The sequence below is a fragment of the Liolophura sinensis genome, chromosome 10 (assembly GCF_032854445.1).
Source record: "Liolophura sinensis isolate JHLJ2023 chromosome 10, CUHK_Ljap_v2, whole genome shotgun sequence".
NCBI lineage: Eukaryota > Metazoa > Mollusca > Polyplacophora > Chitonida > Chitonidae > Liolophura > Liolophura sinensis.
Genome location: NC_088304.1, coordinates 5050028 through 5075462, shown reverse-complemented (window position 1 = coordinate 5075462; position 25435 = coordinate 5050028). Strand labels below are relative to the sequence as shown.

General features: G+C 40.9%; 1 protein-coding gene across 3 annotated transcripts; it reads left to right on the top strand.

The window, feature by feature from the left end:
- Positions 1-5034: 5034 nt before the first annotated feature.
- LOC135476179 (uncharacterized) lies at positions 5035-23653 on the top strand. 3 transcript variants are annotated; one of them, XM_064756112.1, is made up of 14 exons: positions 5035-5483; positions 7272-7416; positions 8953-9125; positions 10235-10469; positions 10581-11062; positions 12579-12825; positions 14896-15079; positions 15992-16263; positions 17169-17317; positions 18418-18580; positions 19258-19389; positions 20681-21013; positions 21458-21571; positions 22660-23653. In XM_064756112.1, exons 2-14 carry the CDS (start codon positions 7401-7403, stop codon positions 23022-23024), a joined length of 2865 nt encoding a protein of 954 aa, XP_064612182.1. In that variant the 5' UTR covers positions 5035-5483; positions 7272-7400; the 3' UTR covers positions 23025-23653. The 3 variants fall into 3 exon arrangements, with proteins under 3 accessions (XP_064612182.1, XP_064612181.1, XP_064612183.1); XM_064756111.1 differs by lacking the exon at positions 5035-5483 and having other exon boundaries at positions 7024-7416; XM_064756113.1 differs by lacking the exons at positions 5035-5483; positions 21458-21571; positions 22660-23653 and having other exon boundaries at positions 7024-7416; positions 20800-20999.
- The last annotated feature ends 1782 nt before the right edge of the window (positions 23654-25435 follow it).

Sequence of the window (25435 nt, the reverse complement as noted above, 5' to 3'; positions counted from 1 at the left end):
ATAATGACCCATGAGTCACCAATGCTGTGAGTTCAAGTCCAGCTCATGCTGGCTTCCTCTCCGGCCGCACGTGGGAAGGCCTTGCAGCAACCTGCGGATGGTCGTGGGTTTCCCCCGGGATCTGCCCGGTTTCCTCCCACCATAATGCTGGCCGCCGTCATATAAGTGAAATATTCTTGAGAATAGCGTAAAACCCCAATCAAATAAAAAAATAAATAAGTACCTGCCAACAATGGGTGGATGGTATTGGGTTTCTCTCGGGTTCTACCTCCCAACAACAAATACGGCGTAAAAAATCAAATAAATAAGTAAATAAATAGAATGCATTAACTTATTTGAATCTTTGTATTTGTGTGTAATTTTCAATACTTTATTTTGGCCTTAAGGCGACATAAGTGGAATCTCTGTATAAGGAGTCTTCGTACCAGTTCCATATGCACGGTGAATTTTTCCTACGTTCTATAATTATACAATTTTTTAAAAATCATTATAGGCCTAAATGGTTTTCGCAAGGACTGAAGTATTTTTGGTTTCGAATAATACATCCATGTAACGAGTCACTGGTTACAAACATTTGAGAATAATCTTTAAGAAGCCCTATATATACAACCTCAGACTCAGTCCTTGCCGTCACGGACCGCTATATCGACGGGCTGAGCATGAGAAAATTCTTTACACATTGGTTTACCTTACTACTATGCAGGACTAGGGACACATCCTGGTGACTTTGCACATTCCCGTGCCTGAAAGATTACCGTCATGGATGACAGAGTAACATGAAACGGTTCTACAGGCAGATATATACTATTTGACACGTTCATATACACGAGAATGACAAACAATGGCCGTGAATTGCTGGTGATTCTAGCACCTAATAGGTGAACTAACCAAAATTGTCCTAGTACACCCATACTCTTATATACAGCAGTTGTGCAGTAGGTCTAATCTCAACAAAGAAAAAAAATCTTCCCTCATAGTTTCTCGCATGTCTTAAAGGCAAAGACCACTGTAAAATGGATTATAAATCAGATGAAAAATCCTTAAAAACTGTGAGGGAAAATAGGTGGTTTTATTTTTTTCAGAATGTTTCTAACCGAGTAAAATGGTGTTAAAAGATCAGATTTTATGGTGTGCTGCTCTGACCCAGCAGAAATCAGTTGCGTCACATCTATACTTTTTGCCTGAAATAATTCGTTTCAAGGTGAAATCAGCGAATGCGTTCCTAGATCTATATTGATATGCATTTTGAATGATGAAATGTAACAGTTTAACGTGCATTAAGTAGTAAAAACCTTATGTGACGTCACTGTGGTCAGAAAAAAATGCCACCATATAGAATAAAATATCCAAATGCATTTTACTAGGTTAAACAAACTGAAAAAAAAATCCAAATATCTTCCTGGACAGTTTTCAATAATCTATCATCTGACACAAACTTCATTTTAATGTTTTCCTTACCTTTGACCGATAATAGAGTATGTTATGCCTTTATAAATTCCTTATTTCAGCAGTGCATTTTCTTTTTTGAATACTCAGTACCAAATTATTGGCGCGGGGAACTAGGGTGGGGTGGTAGTTGTAGTAATGTTGGTGGTAAGACAACTTTGCACTTGATTTATTTATAGTTCTATCCCCCGAGAGAATACTGAACAACACTTTCTGTACACTCAAAACTTAATCTGTTAATTTTAACAATTTTAAATCTGTTGTCTGAGAGATGGTAGAATGGGTTCTGTTATATCAACACAATGCTGTGTCATATTCAACACAATACTGTGTCATATTCAACACAATATCCTGTTAGTGTTGTAAACTATTTATGTTGAATTAATGGAGTTTTAATGTGTGTTATACTTAACAGAATAATTTGTTCCAACAGCAAAATGCACTCTGTCATCACCTTGACAACATATTTTCTGTTAAAATTAACAGATTAATTTTTTTAGTGTTTAGTTTATGTTTGCTTTTACAACGTCACAAATTCAAAGTAGACGAAGATATTTAACATGAGCTATCAAAAACAAATATTTCTGTTCAAACTTGTTATCCTGCACATCATATATGCTGCTGGATCTTCAACGCATCGCAAAGAACTAAGAAAAAGTTTAATTAAGAATTAAGGAAAGCCATCCAGGTGACGAAAGTTTTTTCCCCAGAGAATGAACGCCTGAAAACCGCTACACCCATAAGTATGATAAAACGGTTTTACAGACTTCTCTAAAGAGTTTTATGCATGGTCGTCCGAGATAAGCAGATCTTGGGGGATCCTAAAGGACCGTCAATAGACCATAAGAGCCTTTGGGGCCCTAGGTAGTTGTGCTTCTCTCCCATTCTCTCCGTAACCCTACCCCAACACCTCCTCCACTCACGCATTTAATGCACTCTATAATACAGACATTTGTTGCTTACATCTCGCGATCATAACAAATCTCCTTCGCCAGGCTCGTTGTCTCTCGAATCCGTCTGATGAACATGCCACAACTGGTCAAGCCAAGGTCAAGGCTCAGGGGTCAGTGGTCAGATATCGTTGTGCAGCTGGCTGAAGGCGTCAATCTTCTTTATTCCTTTATACCGTAAATTCCCGACCTGTGCTCTTGTAATTGTCAGAGTGTGAAGTCTGTTTTGAAGAGAAAAAAAATTGTTTATTTAAGAAAAAAAAACATTATGCACATTTTTAATGCATAAACTATGCTGGCATCTGATGACCAAGAAACCGCATAATTTGTCTCCAGTTACGTTGAATAATTTCATTATTAACAAAGACATGGTGCCTAGTTCTAATTCTGATATGATGTGAGCAAATGAAGGTTTGGTCATGGAGAAGGTCCTAAGCGCATGCAAGATGCATATAACCTATTATAAAGTCTGTACCTGGCAAGGATAGGGCTTGTCATGTGGATTTATACAGCTTCTGCTCGAAGATGTACACCATCAGAAGATATGTTACCCCCCACCCCCACCCCACCCTCAGGCGCGCACGCCTCCTGACTTCAATAACCGGGTGCAGTGAATTAGGGGTCTAGAATTGGTGGCCGTCATCAGTCGAGCAAATCCTGACAAATCCTGTTAAGAGTACATACCTGTAGAATACTGGTTCGCTTGCTTTCAAAGTCAGAGCTCGATACAGGTGCAGAACTCAGGTATGTGAAGTAGGTTATCTTTTACACGTGTGTACTGACTGTAAACATTGTTGTGGACATTAGATATCAGCATTCTTTATACAGAAGACATATGTCCATCCCATTTACTGGACACACTGGCTAACAGAGACCTATACAGTAATATGGTTATGTGGCACTAATATTGCGACTCAGACTGGCATGCTGAAATAACAGCACAGGGGAAACAACGGTTACATGAGCACAAAGGGAAAATGGTACATTTCAAAACAATGATTTAGTGAAAAATAATAAGCCGGGCTGAGAGCAAGATTTAAGACGCATACGTATAGACAAGTTAAGAAAACGTTTGCCTTTACAGGTTTAAAATAATACTAATCAAAATTATAGTTAGTGATAAATCCGTTAGATGCCATACATCATCCCTCAGGTAACGGACTGAAAGGAAGATTTTGTTTTCAGTGTACGATAAATTATACAAAGGGGTATACGTTTCATTGGCACAGTACATTTTATGTTTGTGGTAAAAGAGATCTCCACGGTTTATGTTTGGTGTTTCTTTCAAAGACTTTGGGCGAATTAAGCTACCATTTCAAGACCTCGTACAGAATTAACATATACGGATAGGGATAATTGTCGCACAAATATCACCGACGTACTATTTTGCCTTTGACCCCTGCATGATGCCATGTATGTGTATCTATATCGCATGCGAGCCGTCTACATTTAAAACCGCACCGGCGCCCAAGCGCATGTTTTGAAAGGTACAGAACATAGGCACATTAAAAAAAACACGAAAACGAATTGTATACATGCAGGTGTTAGACAAAAATATCTCCAGATTCGCCTCGGTGCATATGACTTTTGAAAGGTAAGAAGTTAGTTCTTTTATAGGTTTCGGAGAACTAGCCTATACATATATAGCCAGCCTATAACCTATACACGTAGCGTATACCAATGTTTATGATTATACTCACGTATACAGTCAGCAGTTTTTCAACCAATGTGGTTTATCAAATGAGCCGACTTAGTGTATGGACATAAACTTGTTTTCTTTCCAACAGAAGCCTACTTGAACCACTCTGTTCAAATGCGAACAGAAACGTAACTCTGCAGAATTAAAAGTACATATCTGCACATATTTTACCCAACCCTGTTTATGCCATTATGCTGAGTGGGGAAGGTGTAATTTGCTACTGTTTATAATCACTTGTATATGATCAGTTTGTATAAAATTCTGAGGCAAACTGACAAAAAGACCGGATTTCTCTGGTAACAGAATAATACCCTAACTGAGGTAAATCGAATAGATGTGGTATGTTGCCGGTTACGTGTGACCATTTGTTATCACACTGTTGTCACTGCTCTGCTTTTTATTCTCTATGTTGTAGTCTTTTTTTAATCAGATTCCTAGAAACCTGAGACAAAAAGCACCCTGTAACTCACATAAAGCTGTGTACATGTAAGTAAAACCAACGGGGTATATGTGATACCTAGTAACCATTGAAGTAGGGTAAATCTCAGACAATTGTTTACGGCCGTGCCACACCCTGATTACCTCTGATATTTCAGACGAGGACAAATATCAATGGCGTGTTTACTGAGCGCAGATCCTAGTTCACCGGGTATGTCTGCCAGCATGGCATTGGTTTGGGAATGGGGGGGGGGGGGAGAGAGATATAGGTTTGTCAATCCGTCAGTCGGTCACATCTGGACTTTTTTTTTGTTAAAACTGTTCATTACATTGAACTGAAACTTGGCACCAGCCGTGGCCGTTTTTTAATTGTCCATTTTTGAACTGGATCAATTCTCTTAGCTGTTTTCAAAATGCTTTATTATATAAAATTAAAACTTGGTACACGGCTTCACTATCCTTACACTATCCAGAAAAATGACTTTCGGACTATTTCATTCCTTTTCAACAAAGTTATGACCGTTTTTTGTGGTGGACATTGACGGTTTTCCAGGCTTTTGTCTAAAGGATGGTGCTGAACTGAACATCGCTTCACCATGACAAGTTACAGGTCAAGTTTGAGTGTCAGGTTATTTCCTCCATTTATTATGGCTTTCGCAATATACAGACTGACTGTTTATCTAATAACCCAATTATGTCAAATCTGGTGAACTTTGCTGTGGTGGTATGCGTATACATGTACATAGAAGGTACCAAGGCGAAGGGGTTGGGGGATAGGGGCCAGTGGCGCGGTGAGTGGGTGCCTACACCGAGTCTGTATAGGCAGGTCCACCCTAGCGTTACAGATATTTACGCTGACACGTACGTGTCATCACGTATTAGCGTCACGCCCGATGCTAGATATATATGTGATCGCATGCCTGCAGCTGATACGCAACGGCAGAAAAATGGTAGGTTTTACTTTATGAAACGCTGATTTTATGATCTCACATGTTCTCATTGTGCATATTAGATCTCAATGCATACCTTCTTTTGTGTACAACGAGGTAGTTGCATGATACCATGGTTATGTAGGCTTCCTTAATACGCTCGTCTAAGGTCATCGTCGTCATCATACCGCCACCCTCACATCATTGTCGTCGTTATCATCATCATCAACAACATCATCGTCGTCGTGATCATAAGTACCATCAACATCATATTCATCTTCGTCGCCAGCATCATCAACACCACTTAGACAATCAATCCTTACCAATCCTTCGTCGTCAATTCATCAGAAAACAAACCTGACATCTGACGGCATTGTTAAGGCTATACAGAATGAACTATAATCGTACTATAATCCAAGTGGCTTCCAAATTGTTAGATCACAGCTTGTATTTAGTTATTTACTTGGATGTAGATTAAATCCACGGTTCATAATAATTCACTCACACACTCGCGAGAATCAAGGGATGGCTGTATTACTGTTGTCATTGATAGAGTTTTTATCATGAACAATATTGTTAAGTAAATATTGTTGACGTGGTTTCAAACCTTCCGACAATTCAGGGGATACTTATTCTATACGTTCTTTTGTATTCCATTTGCACTTGGTTTCAATGAGTCTATGACCGTCAGAATATAAGCGATGCCAAATTCAACAGAGTAAAAAATGACTAGTTTTCTCGAAAATGAAAGAAACGGACCGAAGCTTGAGCACGGTGAAGCTCTGTACTAAGTTTCAATTCAAAATAATGAACAATCCGTACAACTGACTCTTGACCGACCGATAATCTAATAAACTGACTCACGGATTGACAGACTATAACAAAATGACACTGACTGACAGACTGACGGACTGACAGATAGGTGAACTTTGAGGATGATGTCTTTACGGACTCACTGACAGACTGACTGACTGACACACTGATGGACTGGCAGATTGGTGAACTTAAAGAATGACGGCTTAACGGACTAACTGAGGGACAGACTGACTGACTGACACGGTGACAGACTAACAGACAGACTGACAGATGAGGTGTAAACCTTTAGTCCCCTCCTGTGGGTCTTGTGGAGATCATCAGTATGTGGTGTTTGGAGAGTACGCTTTGGTATACAGGTAATTAAACACCGATATCGATGTTTATGGTGCTACCTTGCGCCCCGTAGACCTTACCCAAAGTTTGCACTGTGTTGGTATAATTCTAACGTTAGATCTCTATCTACATAAGATATTTACGGCCTAAAGGCTGATTGATAAACCCTCTCCAGCCTGCATAAATAACCCAGTAGATAAGCTGATAAATTTCATGTAATATACAAAAAAAAAAAAAAAAAAACCCTCCGAAAAACGAAAGCTTTATTTTGACTCAGTATGTCCTCATTTTAAGAGTGATGTTAAAATAAACTGAAGAACCCCGAAAAACCTTGAAACCTTGTGAATCACTGAATTTTTTATTTTTTTTTTTTTATTATTTCTTTTTTTTGGCCATAACTCCTAAGGTGATGAAATACTGAGTCAAAATGAAACTTGTTTTTCCGGGTGACACTACTTGAGAGAAGAATGTACAGGTGTTTTGGAAGAAGACGAAGGTTATGTAACTTCTTGAAGTAGATGTGTCATAGGCAGGCTACTCGTTCCTCATATACTTTATCGCATAAGCTGTATAAACATGTACAACACAGCTGATCTAAATCCCATCCACTAAAACTACTGCACTTTGATCTAAAGTACTACTGACAACCCTCCTCCGCAGGGTTTAAGCGCCGCGGAATGTGTTCCCTGAGGATTACCGAATGTGATGCCCAATCAGTCCTGACGCCATCTATCCATCACTGATCTCCATTCCTGGTCCATATTTCCCTCTGCCACTGGATACAGCAACATGCAGCAATACACAGGTAAGTTATACCTAGCATTTTCAACCTGGAAGTAATAGGTATTCCACTGGGTTTATGTACTTATGAATATTGACTTGTATTGATTTCATCTGATACAATATGGGCATTCTGAAAGCTGGATTTATTTGGTTCATCTCCCGCCCACAGGTACGTATAGAAATATTTTTGTATCAGTTTTCTAAACGGACTGTCAAATGCTATGGCTTCGCCACAGGTATAAGTACTAATCAGCAACCTTGAATTGTGTTATGTCCAGTATTCATGCGATCGATTTTTTTTATACATAAAAATGATTGCTATGCATGTACCAAACTTATATTGTGTTCTCTTAATTAGCTTTCTCTCTTAAGTTTGAGATTGTATACAGGTCTGATGTGTGATTTATGTATTTTTTTAATTTGATTGGTGTTTTAAGCCGCACTGAAAAATATTTCACTTATACGACGGCGGCCAGCATTATGGTGGGAGGAAATCTGCCAGAGCAGGGGGAAAACCCATGACCATTCGCAGGTTACTGGGAGACCTTCCCACGTACGGCCGTCAAAGAAGCCAATATGGTCTGTTATGTGAAAATAGGCTCATAGTAGCCACGGTTGAATGCCAAAGTCACATTTTCAAAAATTCCCAGTCCGAGAATTGTATTAAATCCACGTCTTGTGTTGGTTTGGCGACAAACATCTTAAACTAGGGGCCAAGACAGGGCCCACAAGGATAGAAAATACTTGTTACTGTCCATAAAATGAAAAAGAAGTACTGGTAATTATATGTATATTTTTTCTGACATTTACATTTAGTGGCCACAAAGACAAAGTAGACGCGTGTGTAGACAGATGATGTCACTCGCTTGGGGGAGAGCTTTAATCCAAGCCAGTATTTTTAGAAGAATTTAAAGGGCAGACTATTTTTCCTTCCATCATTATGGTGTTCAAGCCCTGAGCATTAATGATGACTCCTCTCTTACATGTTAGTTACTTCTTATATATTTTTATTTCATGCTCTATTAGGCACTAGTATTTTAGGGTCTTTTTGGAAATGGGATGTGAGTATTGACTGTGAACGCTCATTTAACGGTATACATATGTCGGCTTTGAGGATCAGATGGTGTGGAAATGGCTTACTAAGCCATGGAATGTAAAACACTTCAACATGAAGGGGAAAACCAGAGCAGTGGGATAATTGACAAACGGTCACAATTTGCTTCTCTTTGTATGATTTCGTCCCATTTTCAAACTTCATATACTTTCTTACTTCTTTGGTAGTTTGTGTTAAACGTGGTTTTGGGAATTGGCCTTTTGATTATTGACCCGGAACGTCCTTATTGCTCGACGTCTGGTATACGAATGTCTATTTCGACACACAGACAGGTAACCGGCGAAATACGACCGCTTGTCAATTTACCCCAGGGTTTTAGTTAAACTGTTCATGTAAATGCTTGAATGGTAGGAACCACTATAATACAGTGATGTTACATAGTACTGATATGATGTAATGACTATTACAGATGCTAGTTTTACTAATGCCAATTAACTGTTGCAGTGTTTCGGGCTGTGTTGCACCTGATTGTAGTCATAGACGTGATTCACGCATGTACACCAATTAGGGAGACCTTTCCCAATCATCTTCAAATCAGATCGCCGATCTTTGGATCACAGAGGACGTATCCGCCGAACTCAAACTGTCAATGGGATATCCGCGTCCCACATGGACAGGTAAGATCTCCACGCGCCCCCCCTTTCCACAATATATGCTTTAAAAATGTTCCCAAGGCCAGTTAACACTGTATGTATTTACTTTTTTTGCACACTGTCGTCAGTAGTGGGGATATCTATAATTTATTAATTTATTTATTTGATTGGTGTTTTACGCCGTTGTCAAGAATATTTTCAGTTATACAGCGGCGGCCATTATGATGAAAGGAAACAGGCAGATTCCGGGTGAAACCCACGACCACCCGCTGCTTGCTGATAGACTTTAACACGTTCGAACGTAGGGGAAGTCAGCATGAGGTTGCCTTGAACTCACAGCGACCGCATTAGTGAAACGCTCCTGGCTCATTGCGTTGCGCTGGCACGCTAACCACCTCGGCCACGGAGCCCCCCCCCCCCATATTTATGATCAAAATACTAGTAGATATGTATTATTAATGTTTTTAAAACCATTTAGTGACATCTTGTTTGACTCGAATAAAATGAAATTATGCCAAACACTGCATATAGCGAGTGAAACCAGAGCAGCGACAACAATGATGATAGCTGGCAAATGATCACAAGCAACCGGCAAAATACGGTCTCTTGTCAATTTACCTCCTCCACGGTTTCATTCTATATGTTTAAGCTTAATAATATAGCATCTGACACTCCCCCTAGCAAAAGGCTTTAGCAGAATTATGAAAAAAAAAACAGCGCAATTAGAATTTACTAGATGTCCTTTCATCTTGAATTGCTCAAAATGTTTTGTTTGGCGCGTTTCACAAACAATAACCTGAAAACAATGCAAAGAGAAAACATCTCGGGGATGTCCAGGTCTATGTATCTAGTAAAGAGTTACGTTCCTGAAAGAAATACCAATTATAACACGGCTATAATTACAAATAATGAACTCATAAACTATTTTAGTTTCAATCTTCATTTTAATATCTTAATGTCAATAAATGTTTCTGTCCTTATTACACAATCACCAGCCGCAGGTCTCTGTCCAGTTCTGTTCCTAGCATAAAATGAATTTTTTTGTTGTAGTGGTGACGTTTAATTTGCCTAACTAGTAGGTATTTGTGAACATTAGTTTTTTGAACATCATGTGTGGTTTGTTTTTGATTCAGAGAGCAAAGCTGTCGTTTATGATGTTTGACCTGGAATACTTACCCGGATGTAAATGGGATGGCGTGGAGATATTCCATGGAACATGCTCTCAGACCGGCCAATCACTTCTCCGCCACTGTGGAGTTATCTCCCCTCGCCCTGTAACAATAGACAGCGCTGTGTGCTTGAGGTTTTGGTCAGATGATGTTGGCAATAAACATGGGTTTCTACTCAGCATATTTATTTTGAAAGGAGGTGAGCATAAACATGACACTGTTGTAAAACGAATTTTAGTATCTAAAATTCCTAAATGTGTATTTTGTGAGATTTTTCTTCAGTTTATGATTGCTATCATTTTTTATTTAGAAAACACACCTGTGATGGAACTAAAATCTACACCAAGTCAACATTCTCAACTTCCAACATACCTGAAAACAACTGGACACTTATTCCGAGCGACTACAGTGCCCCCTCCCGGAGAGATGGAGATCCACGGGAGAAAACTCCAGATGATGCCTATTACCACAAAACAAATTTTAAAGGAAGACCTTTTCCTCACTTCTGCAATCAGTTCACAGGGAACGCTTAGCTACGAGGACACATCTACGACTTATAATACATATCAGGTAACAACGAAAGCAACCACAGTACCAACTTCCATGAATACACTCCAGCTAACTTCAGCTTCACAAGTTAAGGCCCCTGGGAACTCGGATGTTGCCGGATGCTCACCAGACGGCGTCGTCGTATCTGACAAAAAAGGTGTGATCCAATCACCAAACTTCGGTGTCGGGAATTACCCTTTAGAAACCAAATGTGTGTGGAAGATCAGGGCTTCCGCAGGAGAGGTAAGTCCATCGTTATCTGAGTACCCGCCTTGATTGCTCATTTTGAGGATTATTCATTGAATTATGACGTTCGACCTTCGGCATATATACAGCACATATACACCTAACACTTGTTAAAGGCCTATCATCCAGTTTAAACTAAGATGCAGTTACAATCCTGGCGTATAATTCTCGGATTAAAGATGCATATACAGTCACGGAATAAAAGCGAGACTAAAGGTGCATAACATACCCGCCCTTGCCGTGAGACTAAAGGTGCATAACATACCCGCCCTTGCCGCGAGACTAAAGGTGCATAACAATTAACATACCCGCCCTTGCCGTGAGACTAAAGATGCATAACATACCCGCCCTTGCCGTGAGACTAAAGATGCATAACATACCCGCCCTTGCCGTGAAGATGCATATACCGTCACGGCCTAACAGCCAGACTAAAATTGCATATACACCCCCCCCCCCCCCTCCCGCTTCCCCACCCCAACCATTGCTGGGAGACTAAAGATGCATAAAGAGCCCCAGCTTAACTATAACACTAAAGATGCATATACGGCTCCGAAATCTCAGAGACTACAGTACATGCACTGCACCTGTCTAACTGTGAGACTAAAGATGCATATACAGTCCCGGCCTAAACTGATGAGAGACCGTATTTAGCCGGGTACATGTGGCCATTTGTCAATTATCACACCGTCGTCGCTGCTGTTGTTTTACTGTGTATGCTGTTTGTTTTTGCTCTGGTTGCGGCCTAATTTCATACTTATATACTTTTTGTGTTGTACGTGGCTCTGGGAATTGGCCCTGTGATTATTCACCTGGAACATCCTTATTGGTTGACGGCTGGTATACGAATGTCTGTCTGGACGCATGGATTTCATTATAATACATAATATTTATTTATTTAAGTGGTATTTTACGTCAGTCTCACTGAAGTCGCTGCTCTGGTCTTACTCTCTATGCTGTACGTCTTTAATTATCAAAAATATTTCACGTAAACGGCGGCGGTCATCATTGTGGTGAGATTTATTTATTTATTTGATTAATGTTTCACGCCGTATTCAAGAATATTTCACTTATACGACGGTGGCCAGCCTTATGATGGGATGAAACCGGACAGAGCCCAGGGGAACACCGCGACCATCCGCAGGCTGCTAGAAGACCTTCCCACGTATACTGCCGGAGGGGAAGCCAGCATGAGCTGTACTTGTACAGCGATCGACTGAGCCATTGAGGGCCTTATTATGGTGAGAGGAAACGTTACAAATAACAGGCTGTCATTTTTTAAATGTGATGAAAACACACGATTTAGAGTAAATCTAGACCTGTGATGTCTGATAAATTGCAAATTGACATCATTGCTTTTTTAAACTCAATTCTGCTTAAGCTATGGTGATAGTGGGTGTACAACTCGCTACTTTTTAGGCAGTTAGAATAAAACCCTAAGGTAAGATTGATGGATGGTTCTACTTCATCGGTTCATCTACTTTTGACTTTTCTGGTTGCCCTGTTGATTTTTCAGCGAATACATATTTCCTACACAAACTTCCAACTTGAATGGGAAAGAAACTGCCGATGGGACAGCTTAACGGCACACGCTGGAGAAAACACAAACAGAAGCAGCCTTCTGGGTCGGTTTTGTGGATCAGACCTTCCGTCTAATATAACGTCCAGCGGAAATGTGATTACACTGGTGTTCGTGTCAGACAGAGTTGTCTCCCGTCGGGGTTTTCGCCTGGAGTATGACATATTACGGGCAAAACAGTCAGGTGAGTGTTTCTTCCGAGTAACTATCTTCCGTTTTATGGCACTGACGGACAATTCTCTCCGAGTAGCCATCTTGAAGAGGCTTTAAGAACTTGTCAGTAACTTGTCAGGATGAGCTGTCAAGAAAACAACCTCGGGAGAGTTATTGCTTGAAGAAAAATATTGTGACTGAATTATTTTTCCTTAACAAAATCAGTTTTATTACCAAGACATCTTCCAAAACTCTGAATGAAAGAGTCTGTTACCAATCGGAAGGTCCGGCAATGTTCTGTAAATTGTCTCGAGTCGGTACAGCCAACTAGGCCACATGCTTACACCCATACAGGACGACGACGATCAGAACCGCTAAAACACGACAAACTAAACTAAAAGAAACATCGACCCTTTGAACACGGAACAGAGCTGATACCCTTTGTTTCGACATCAGGCGTTTTTCTTTGTATTTTCTCATTGTCACATTCTTTAATATCGATGATACGGGAGAGATACCAGATTTTGTGACGTCACAGATATCACATGGCAAAATGGCGTCACCAAATGAGTGGCTAGGTGCTGACGATTGTTTGTTATTTATTTTCGTAATAAGCAGTGTAGACTTTTAAAAAATATTTTAGAACATTTTTGGAATACTATTGTATGAATGAATTCAGCTTCAGTGGCTGATTTTATACTCACTTTAAATTTTTTGAAGCTGCATGGTTCCAGAAAACGATCCAACACATGATTTAATGCCTACATTCCCACAGCAGCCATAATAAACTTATTACGAGTTTATTCAAGCCTTGGCTTACAGACCAATCAATATGTTGCTCTTAAAGGTGAAGAAAACTTAAAACAATGACACTATAGGCTGAAAAGAGCATATGTTTTTCTATCTGGTGGTGCCTGCTGCATAATTTTGCGATTTTTCCTCGCCATACACGTAAAGTCTGAAAACGGCAAAGCTGGCATAAATCGCTGAGTTAATTGCGTCCTCCATCTCTAACACTGTAATTTATGCTGGGGTTGTGTTGCCTCTCAGCCAATGAGAGTCGTTAAAACTGCCGGCTTGTTCGTGTAAACTTACCTGCGTCCATCTTTCCGGTTTTCCGATCGTCAAGCGGAAAACGAACTGTACAGTTCGCTACCTTCTGGGAAGAAGAGTTCTACCGGAAATGTACGAACTGCACTTCGGCGGTTTCCGACGGCAATTCTCTTCCTAACACAGAAGACTTCAGGACAAGTTCTTAGGCAAAATAGAGTCGCCCACAGAGGATTTTAGCGCTGACTTTATGTATAATTTATGAACTTGAGGTACATATTTGAATTTTTTTATGGCATACACCTGCAAGGAAATGTATACTTTTTTCAACGGTATTTGTTTGATATTTAAATTTTCTTCTCCTTTAAGCTGATATGATTGCATCTATGTGAAATTGGAGGAAACCATATACATATCAGCAGTGTATAGGTTTTCCGATGGGTAAAAATTTTGGTTGACCTATACCTGTTCTCCATATGAATACTATGTGCTGAAGCTATTAGCGAGTTATCCTCCCCATGCCCAATCTTTCCAATTCACTAAGCGATTCCATTCGACGTTATAAGCTATAACAGCAAAAACTGGTGTGTTAGTCCTTCAGTCCAAGTCTCTTGAGTTACACAACGAGTATAAGTCTCGAAAATAAATATGGACAGAGCGTTCAGAATCTCCAGCACTTTGCTTCATGATTGTGTCTAATTCCACTTAACCCACGGCTAGGGAAAGTGTATTGATCGTGTTGATTTACATCGCGACATTGAGCATATGAACAGTTACAATCAAAGTGCAACTCAGCCACACAAATATGGATAACTTATATGCGAGAATGATGCACGATTTGAATACAGATTTCACCTTTTCGCCTAATATACACCTTGTGCCTTCCGAACATCACTGAGAACTGTTGACTGCTTCTCTTTACACGTTTCTTTGCTACTTTCTTAGTTCTTGTAACGTCCATCTTGGTTGATGATTAAATGAAGACGTTTATTTATACTGTTCGTAAAGAATAAGGAAGAAATTTTCCCCCGATACTTTGTTCTCTACACAGCGCCAGCGTGTGGGTTTCTGGGAAGCAAACGTCCTGAGGTCAACTACTACATCTTCGGCGGAACGCTTGCGCGGGCCGGTGAAGTTCCCTGGCAGGTGTCAGTACGTCGTGACGGTCAGCACATCTGCGGTGGCACCGTCCTCAGTGTGGACTGGATCATGACGGCGGCCCACTGTGTGGATATGTAAGAATTTGGTAACAGTAACTCGTCCAGTGTATTAAGATTCCGAAGACAAAAGCCTTACGCATGACGGATTGATAACATGCAGGTTGCTTGATATGTAACGACAAGCTAATAGGTGATTTTTTAGTTCGAACTCTTCTGTCCCTAATGGCAAAAATAACCTTCCTGTATTACCGTACCTGACTTATCAAAAATGTTAGGGACCTTTTTGACGTTACCTTACCGGTCACTTGTCTCTCTGTGTTCCGGAGGCATTAGTGACACCTCTTTCCTCAGGAACTTCTGAAATTAACACTTCCTCAGTTTTCTCCATCGTTCGTCTACTCGAACTATTTCTTAAAATAGTTACGGAACATATGTGACAGGTCAATTGATACAGTAGACTTTTTTACCGTTAGCGATAAAGGAATTTGAACTCAAAACTCCCCTATTATAGATTATGTGACCATAATTTGATTCTAGTTTTTACGAGATTGGAGTCGGTGCGGCATCGTGGTTTACTATTAATAAGAGATAAAACAGTGTCAAAATGTTGAGATTCCCCTGTTGTTACAAACGTGGTGTGCTAGGAGATCTTTGATGGCCCGGTGCAGATATAAATGCAAGTTTGGTTTTCTTGCGGATGGAATAGATATTGATAAATAGCATGGGACATGCTTATTTTGTTGACGTTAGGGATTTTAACTTGATTGGAGTTTTAAAACTACACATTGTAACAGAAAATGCCATCCATGATTTATAATATTTGGTAACACTCACAAAACATTATTGGATGCCGGAGGTATATTCCACCATCATGTGGATTTTCGGAACGGTGGAATTTCCCATCAAACTGAAAGCCTCAAATGTGATTTTGACCAGTGTTAAATATATAATGGACTATGTATGTAACTCATGTTTTGCACTTCGAAGGATCCAGCTTTCACCATTTAGAATTACCGTCCTTGTCGGATCTTCGTTCATTTCCGGAGGGTCAAAGTTCTCACAGATCCTCCAGGCGTCCGAGCTGCTCATCCACCCTACCTACCGCTACGCAAAATCTGGTGACGTGGCACTCATTCGACTCCTGAAGCCGATAATCTTCAGCGACTTTGTCTTGCCAATTTGTCTACCTGTTCAGAGCAATGCGACATCCTGGAAAAACTGCTATATCGCTGGATGGGGAGCAACGGAAAGAACAAGTGGTGAGAAAATAACAGTGAATCTATGCTTAGAAACAGACATTTGTATACCAGCCGTCAACCTGTAAGGACGTTCCAGGTCAATAATCGCGAGGCCAGTTCCCAAAACGACTGTTGACTTCTTGAAATAGATTACCGTTCCAGCTGACAGTATTTCACTTGTTACGTGTGACAACAAATGGGATGACAACACAGGATTTTGAGTAATTCCAGACCAGCAACGTCTAATGTATCACAATTAACACCACTACAAATTTCCACTAATTCTGCCATGGTACTAGGGCTGTTAGAACACAACCCTAACTGAGGTAAAGTGACAAGTGGCTATATTTCAACGGTTAAGTTTTGCCATTTTCCACTTGCCAACTATAACAGTGTTGTCACTGCTCTGGTTTTACTGTCTATGCTGTATGTCTATAATTATATTTTATATAGTATTCTAGATAATGTACTCTTGAAAGCAAATTTTGTCCCATAATTCACGTTATCTTATAATATTCCCAGACGTCATCTATCTAATTAGTTGTTTACGCAGAACTCAAATATATTCCATGTACATGGCAGTGTCTAAGTTTATGATTGAAGTAAACCGAGGCAGAGCCCATCAGGAAAATAACACCGCCAGTTACTTTAAAATAAATAAATACGTACAGCATACAGAGTAAAACCAGAGCAGCAACGAGTGTGATAGCTGGCAAATGATCACACGTAACTGGTGAAATACGGATACAGCATAGAGAGTAAAACCAGAGCTGCGACGACAATGTGATAGCTGGCAAGTGGTCACACGTAACTGGTGAAATTAATGTCTGATAAAAAAATCATTAGATGAATATCAGCTAAAGTGTATCTTCAATGAAAGTAAGGTGACGATACACTTATCTATTTATGTCTATGTTTTGACATAGATGGGGAGTATAAGATGCCCTCTGCCGAACTCCTCAAAGCGGATGTAAAGGTATGGCCTAGAGGGGACTGTGATGCCGCTTACCCTGGCCGGATTTCTCCGCATATGTTTTGTGCAGGACACAGACACGGGAAAATGGACTCTTGTAAGGTAAGTAATGGTGGGGACAGTATTGAGATAAGCAGTAGTGGTATCCGTAAGGAAGGTGCCGTAGGAAGCTGTTAAAAAAGCAATGATGGCAACCCCAAGGAAAGCAATAGTGGCAACAGTATTGAGATAAGCAGTAGTGGTATCCGTAAGGAAGGTGCCGTAGGAAGCTGTTAAAAAAGCAATGATGGCAACCCCAAGGAAAGCAATAGTGGCAACAGTATTGAGATAAGCAGTAGTGGTATCCGTAAGGAGGGTGGCGTAGGAAGCAGTTTATAGGAAAGCAGTAATGGCAACCCCAGGAAAGCAATCGTGGCAACAGTATTGAGATAAGCAGTAGTGGTGTTCCGTAAGGAAGGTGGCGTAGGAAGCAGGAAAGCAGTGATGGCAACCCCAAGGAAAGCAATAGTGGCAACAGTATTGAGATAAACAATAGTGGCGTTCCGTAAGGAAGGTGGCGTAGGAAGCAGGAAAGCAGTGATGGCAACCCCAAGGAAAGCAATAGTGGCAACAGTATTGAGATAAGCAGTAGTGGTATCCGTAAGGAGGGTGGCGTAGGAAGCAGTTTATAGGAAAGCAGTAATGGCAAACCCAGGAAAGCAATCGTGGCAACAGTATTGAGATAAGCAGTAGTGGTGTTCCGTAAAGAAGGTGGCGTAGGAAGCAGTTTATAGGAAAGCAGTAATGGCAACCCCAAGGAAAGTAATAATGGCAACCATAATGCAAGCAGTGATACAAGTCGTAACGAGGACGGCATGAGAAGCAGTTAGGAAGGCAATGGTGGCAACCCCAAGGAAAAACATAGTGGCAATCATTTCCAAAGGTCAACCAAGGCGAACGGCAATGGGGGTGGCAACCAGAACGAAAAATTTGTCTCTCTTAAACAATTGTGGCAATCTAAATGTGATAGTAGTAAGAAAAGCGTCAACTGTGACATGACCGTCAGCCGTTTATTGTCACGAAGAACCCACGGACGATAGGAGCAGGGGAATCTAAGTTTTCGCTGTCAAAGACCGGAATTGAACTCACACTTCATGCGCTAGCGGTTGATACTGTAGCACCTTACCAGCTTTCCACTGACTGCTTTGTATGTATGTTGACAGGGTGATAGCGGAGGGGCTTTGATCTGTCGCGGCGAGTCCGACACGTGGCAGGCGGAGGGCGTCATCAGCTGGGGAGGGCAATGTGGGCAGCCAGGACAACCAGGCGTCTACACCAAGCTACGTCACTACGTCACGTGGATTCGTGACGTCATCACACCCTCTTGTGAGTACATTCCGATGTAGATATACAATTCAGACAGGTGTTTATGCATGTACAGCTTTTTTAACAATTTAAAAACTATAAGTACTTGTATATCCGAGACCTGTTGTCCAGTATAAAAGACTACAGCATACAGGGTAACACTACTGCAGTGTGATAGCTGGCAATTGTAACATTTAACCTCTGAAATCCGGGATCTCGTCAATTTACCTCAGTTAAGGCTGTATTCTATCTGTTCATGTAAATGGCTAAATAACAGCAGTTTACACGCCCACCCCCCACCCCACCCCACCCTGCGCCACGGTTGAAGCAGAATAAGTCAAAAATGCAATGATATTATTTGCAATTTATTTAACTGGTCTAGAATTACTCAAAATGCTTGGTTTCTTAAATTAACTTTTAATTATCTTGAATTAGCTGCCCGTGGTTTCTTGGCTTAGCCTGCAGAATTTAGAGAGGGCAACTTCCCAACTTCCCTGGCGGCTGTACAGCATAGTCTATCCTGGTGTCCTGTCTGGTGTCCTTATAGAATGCATGCTATTTTCAGTGAAGCAGCACTATACAGATGACTACACATTTTACACCAAATTCATGGGACACTTCTTGTCTGTATGCACATGTAGCGGATAAGCAGCAATTTTAACCCTAGCTACTTAACAGACTTTGTTTTCTTCACACAGTGCCCAAGATTGACTGCTCATTCGATGATTCCATGTGTGGTTACCAAGACGTCTCACGCGGGGCGTTGTCATGGAGACGACGTAACGCCAAATTTCCAATTTCAGGATTCACCTCGATTAGTTCATTAAAGGGTAAATTGCCATATCGTGTTATTTAAAATTTTACCGCTAGGATTCGTCCCGTAAAAGTATCGGAGGGGAGAACATATACATTTACACGTCGTCTGTTGTATTGAAACTTCGTAAATGGCTTTACCATGGCAACATGGATATCGTGTTTACATGTTTCTCAGTAGTATTGACGTCTGTGTCCTCTTTTGTACTTTGATGGTTTCTCGTATTGAACTGAAACTTGGCGTGAGACTTCACCATGATAAGTAACAGATCAAGATATAGTTTAATGACGGCTTTGTTTTCAACGCAGTTAAAGCCGTTTTGTCCTGTTATTGACTCCTTTCTTTTTTTCAAAACAATTAGTTATTTTGAACTTAGTTCACGGCTTCACCGAGGCAAGTTACAGATGAAATGCTTCAATCGTTTCGGTCATGTTTTTTTTTGGTGCAAGTTATGGCGGCTTTTGGCTGTGGACCGGTAGGGGGACACGTAATGCAAAATCAATACATCAGGAATTCTGTATTCACTGTGTCAAACGTTAACTCTTTGATTCAGTTTATTCTTTGATTTAGTTTTACTCTTTGATTTATTTTTATTTTTAAATTTATTTTGTTTTTTTATTTGGTGATCAACAGAAAATGATTCCGTGGCTCACAGCTCTGCATCTTCTCTTAACAAAAAAGCGTAGTTCCCACGATTAGTAAACAGAGTTTAACGGAAACAGCAATGATTTTTTTTTTCATAATTTGGTTGGCGTTTAGCTCCCTACTTAAGAATATTTTGCTTATATGACTACTATCCTTTTGGGTTCAGATGCCGGTAAAAGGGTCCGTCGTTCGCTCTCCTATGGGTATTTGACAATCCGTCTGCTTTGGAGTTTAAATCATCATTTTAATAAATCGTCTAGGAATAGTTACACAGGTACACGGAAAAAACAGATGTTTAACATTTAAATGCGCGATAAACATCTCTCTGCAACAGATAATAGACAGGTGATTAATGTTTAATTGTAACATACTTAAACATGTTCATCCAAGATCTGACAATTAAAATGTTAATTGTGTACACTGAAAACTTCAAATCGCTCCATTTAAGCAATTAACCCGTGCAACTTACTACATAATTGATTGCATGTATGAAATAAATGTAAGTATTTATAAAATACTGCATATGGAATAAATCATCTTTAAAACAAACGCGTGTATTTAAAAAATAAACAAATCTTGAACATGTTAAACGTTAGCAGTTTTAGTGCCATACAATATAAAATGTATAATAGTTGAATTCGACAAATGAAATTTGATTCCAGGTTACTATCTTCATGTTGACGGTCCTACAATTCAAGGCGACCATTCAGCCGAGTTGCTCTTCCCAGAGATTGTGTCTTCCTCTGTGAAGTGTTTAAGGTTTTCATTCGCCATTTCCCAGATACGTGTAACCGAGCTCACGCTGATATCAGTGAGACAAGGCGACAGATCCAAACTCTGGTCGCTCATTGGTCGGTATCAGCATGACTGGAAGAATACTACAGTAACCATCCAATCAGATGTCCGACATCTACGCTTCGTTTTCATCACGGATAAATTCTCACGTGATCTTGTCGCTGTGGACAATATTGCGATTTCGGAAGGGTCTTGTCCAGGTAAGCAAGGAGAAGGCAAAAAAAAAAGCAAAAACAAAAAACATTCTTTCCCAGGCAAGTTTGATTGACAACTTAAGTCAGACCCAGTAAACAAAAGTTGGCATTTTTGGCTGGCCTTTGTCATTAATAATGGCGGTGCAACTAAGAGACATATATTTAGGAAAGTTCTAGCCGAATGAATGAAATCGGTATTCAAATCGTGTACCATACTAGTTTATAAGTTATCGATATGTATCTCAGTTGCACTTTGGTTGCAAGTCTTCAGATCCCCCGAAAGAGTGAATTGTAAGTTACATATAGATGCTAGTACGATTAAGGAATTACCTTTTGATATTTAGGGTTTTGAAACTTCTTGAAAACTCAGTTAAATGTACATCGTTCCTGTCACGCGTTTATTTCCGGTTTCTAATCTCTGTACAAAACAAATGACGTCTATACCTTCAGCCTCGTTACTGCGATGTGACTTCACTTCCGGTGATACCTGTGGGTATGCTCAGGTAAAAAACAGCAACTTTGATTGGAAGACGCTTAGGAATGTCACAGCCAATGGAAAAAACGGTAACTTTCTATTTTACATAAGTATATCGCTCTCATATAACGTAAGATAAATAGGGGTCTACAAACTTCCCACTGGCACTGGTTTGTGTCAAAACATATCAAACTGGTAAATACTCAGGGTTATAGAACCTTGATGTCGGTCAACGGTCACGTCTCAACAAATTCCCCTTATTTAAAAGGTTTTTGTTATTATATCACACATATATATGCTTGCTTTGGAGTGGATCTATTGGTTGATTTGGAAATCAACACAATGTCAAGCGACAGGGGCGAAGACATGCCTTTTAGCAGTTGTCGCGTGGCAACATATTAAGAGAGACGATACTATTGGCTGTGTGTTTACAAGGCGCAGATTGTTCCGCTTTTGCGAACATAGCCCGAGGTGTAACAATTTGTACTTTTGCTTTCACCGAAGAATTGCATACCACAATAAATGTCAATGCGTTCTGAGCGATCCATGTGTGCGTCAGCCTGACCTCGTATCGCGCATGGGCACACCGAGTGTCTTGTTAGTTGAAAGGCCGCAAGAATATTTTTTTTTTACTTATTTATCTGGTTGGTGTTTTACGTCGTACATAGTCAGGGATATTCTACTTATGCGATGGTGTTATGTTATGGTGAGAGGAAACCGGGTAGAGCCCGGGGATAACCCATGATCATCGGACAGGTTGGCACAGGAATATTTATTTATTTATTTCATTGGTGTTTTACGCCGTACTCAAGAATATTTCACTTATGCGACAGCGGCCAGCATTATGGTGGGAGGAAAGCAGACAGACCCAGGTGGGAACCCACGACCATCCGCAGGTTGCTGCCAGAAGAATGATAATGCCTAGAACTTACCTATGTGTCAATCATTCCATTTGCAAAAAAGGATGTTAGCCTCACAACTAAAAAGCCTCTAACGCCAAACAGTATACAAACGTTCCTTCGTGACTGGCAACACCTGAAAAAGTTCGAAAAAAGCTTATAGATCTGACGTTATCTGACCTTTCATGTTTCCTGTCTAAAGTACTTCAGGCGTAATTAAGCTAGGTAGCATGTTGTTCATAGTCACGAATGAAAACTTGATGTTGATTTCTTTGCAGATGGCTATAAATTTGTCGCCGACGGCCATCTTCATGCCAGTAATTCCTTCACCAAACTTCAATCTCCACTATTTCACTCAGAAATACCCAATTGCTGGACAATCAAGTTCATAGGTTGGGACGTGGAAGGAACACTAAAGATTACAACAACAACACAGCATGGAGGCCGAACCTTTCATGGAGATACTTTGAAATCTGTCCTTGTGAATGACACAATGACAGCGTCAACATGGCGGACGATCGGCGTGGATCTTCCACCCAGTTCGTATCCCAGAAATTTCATTGTGGAATATCAAAAGGGCACTGGTCATGGGACTCTTGTGATCGATAATTTTGACGCATACGAAGGGAACTGCATCAGTTGACGAGGGAGGATTGTCGCTGTGAAGAACAGTGACGTACCGGTACTGTAAATATTGTGTACATACTACAGCACTCAGCGGGAATTTTTGGGAATTTGTAAAGGAAGAGTAGAGTGTTGTTAAGTCATTTCACAATGCATATCTGAGAAGGGGTCGTCAACCAACAAAGGCATCAACCTTGTCTTTACAACAACCGGAATTTAGAGATGCAGGCGCGTCCATAGTCTGGTAGTATCACTCTGGCACTAACTGAAGTGGGTCAGGTACTACCAGACCAATGGTGAGTGGACGCCACCAGTGCTCTCATTGGTGGCCATAAGCGATGGGCAGCCCTAGCACGTGTTGGGACATTCATGTGGCCTTACATGGAGTTCATTAGCAATCACTTTATACCTTCCACCAATATGGTATACTAAATGATTTCACTCTGCAGGTGAAAATATGTGTGTAACATATAAGTTCGTCAGTTACTTGCCAAAGACCAGTGGTTTACTCAGGGATTCATCGACTTGTGAAACTGACCGCGGCCGTATCAGTGAAAATATTTCTGATTACGGCGTTAAACATCAATCAATCTCATACACTACATTGTCGCTGCCAATGTGTTTACGAGAACGAATAAATCTGTCTTATGACCAAATCTATAGTTTTGAACTTGAATTAACACGGGAGTTGAAATAGCCTTCGCAAAATGGCCATTTTATTCGCAAATTAGAATTTGGTTTCTTGAAATGAACATAAAGGATGTTACATAAGAGTCATTGTCATTCAAGGCGCCGAATGGAATAGATGGCATCACTCTTTTTCATCTGGATAGTATTACATGGACACGTGTTTGATGTGTTTGATAACGTCTCTGCACTTGTCACAGCAGAATCCGGGCTGAAATAACGTCTGCGTACCTGTCACAGCAGAATCCCGGCTGAAATAACGTCTGTGTACCTGTCACAGCAGAATCCCGGCCGAATTAATGTCTGTGTACCTGTCACAGCAGAATCCCGGCTGAAATAACATCTGTGTACTTGTCACAGCAGAATCCCGGCTAAAATAACGTCTGCGTACCTGTCACAGCAGAATCCCGGCTGAAATAACGTCTGCGTACCTGTCATAGCAGAATCCCGGCTGAAATAACGTCTGTGTACCTGTCACAACAGAATCCCGGCTGAAATAATGTCTGCGTACCTGTCACAGCAGAATCCCGGCTGAAATAACTTCGGCGTACCTGTCACAGCAGAATCCGGGCCGAAATAACGTCTGTGTACTTGTCACAGCAGAATCCGGGCTGAAATAACGTCTGTGTACCTGTCACAGCAGAATCCGGGCTGAAATAACGTCTGTGTACCTGTCACAGCAGAATCCCGGCCGAATTAATGTCTGTGTACCTGTCACAGCAGAATCCCGGTCGAATTAATGTCTGTGTACCTGTCACAGCAGAATCCCGGCTGAAATAATGTCTGTGTACCTGTCACAGGAGAATCCGGGCCGAATTAACGTCTGTGTACTTGTCACAACAGAATCCCGGATGAAATAACGTCTGCTTACCTGTCACAGCAGAATCTCGGCTGAAATAACGTCTGTACTTGTCACAGCAGAGTCCCGGCTAAAATAACATCTGTGTACCTGTCACAGCAGAGTCCCGGCTGAAATAACGTCTGCGTACCTGTCACAGCAGAATCCCGGCTGAAATAATGTCCGTGTACCTGTCACAGGAGAATCCCGGTTAAAATAACATCTGTGTACCTTCACAGCAGAATCCCGGCTGAAATAACGTCTGCGTACCTGTCACAGCAGAATCCCGGCTGAAATAATGTCTGTGTACCTGTCACAGGAGAATCCCGGTTAAAATAACGTCTGCGTACCTGTTACAGCAGAATCCCGGCTGAAATAACGTCTGCGTACCTGTCATAGCAGAATCCCGGCTGAAATAATGTCTGTGTACCTGTCACAACAGAATCCCAGCTGAAATAACGTCTGTACTTGTCACAGCAGAATCCCGGCTGAAATAACGTCTGTGTACCTGTCACAGGAGAATCCGGGCCGAATTAACGTCTGTGTACCTGTCACAGAAGAATCCGGCTGAAATAATGTCTGTGTACCTGTCACAGAAGAATCCCGGCTGAAATGATGTCTGTGTACCCGTCACAGCAGAATCCGGGCTGAAATAACGTCGGCGTACCTGTCACAGCAGAATCCCGGCTGAAATAACGTCTGTGTGCCCGTCACAGCAGAACCCGGGCTGAAATAACGTCTGTGTACCTGTCACAGCAGAATCCGGGCCGAATTAACGTCTGTGTACTTGTCACAGCAGAATCCGGGCTGAAATACCGTCTGCTTACCTGTCACAGCAGAATTCCGGCCGAATTAACATCTGTGTATTTGTCACAGCAGAATCCGGGCTGAAATAACGTCTGTGT

What these genes read in the sequence shown, in the direction of transcription:
- LOC135476179 (XM_064756112.1), top strand. An exon ending in TCCGCGTCCCACATGGACAG is followed by an intron (nt 9,126 to 10,234) that starts GTAAGATCTCCA and finishes TTTTTGATTCAG; the next exon opens with AGAGCAAAGCTGTCGTTTAT. An exon ending in TTCGGAAGGGTCTTGTCCAG is followed by an intron (nt 21,014 to 21,457) that starts GTAAGCAAGGAG and finishes CTATACCTTCAG; the next exon opens with CCTCGTTACTGCGATGTGAC.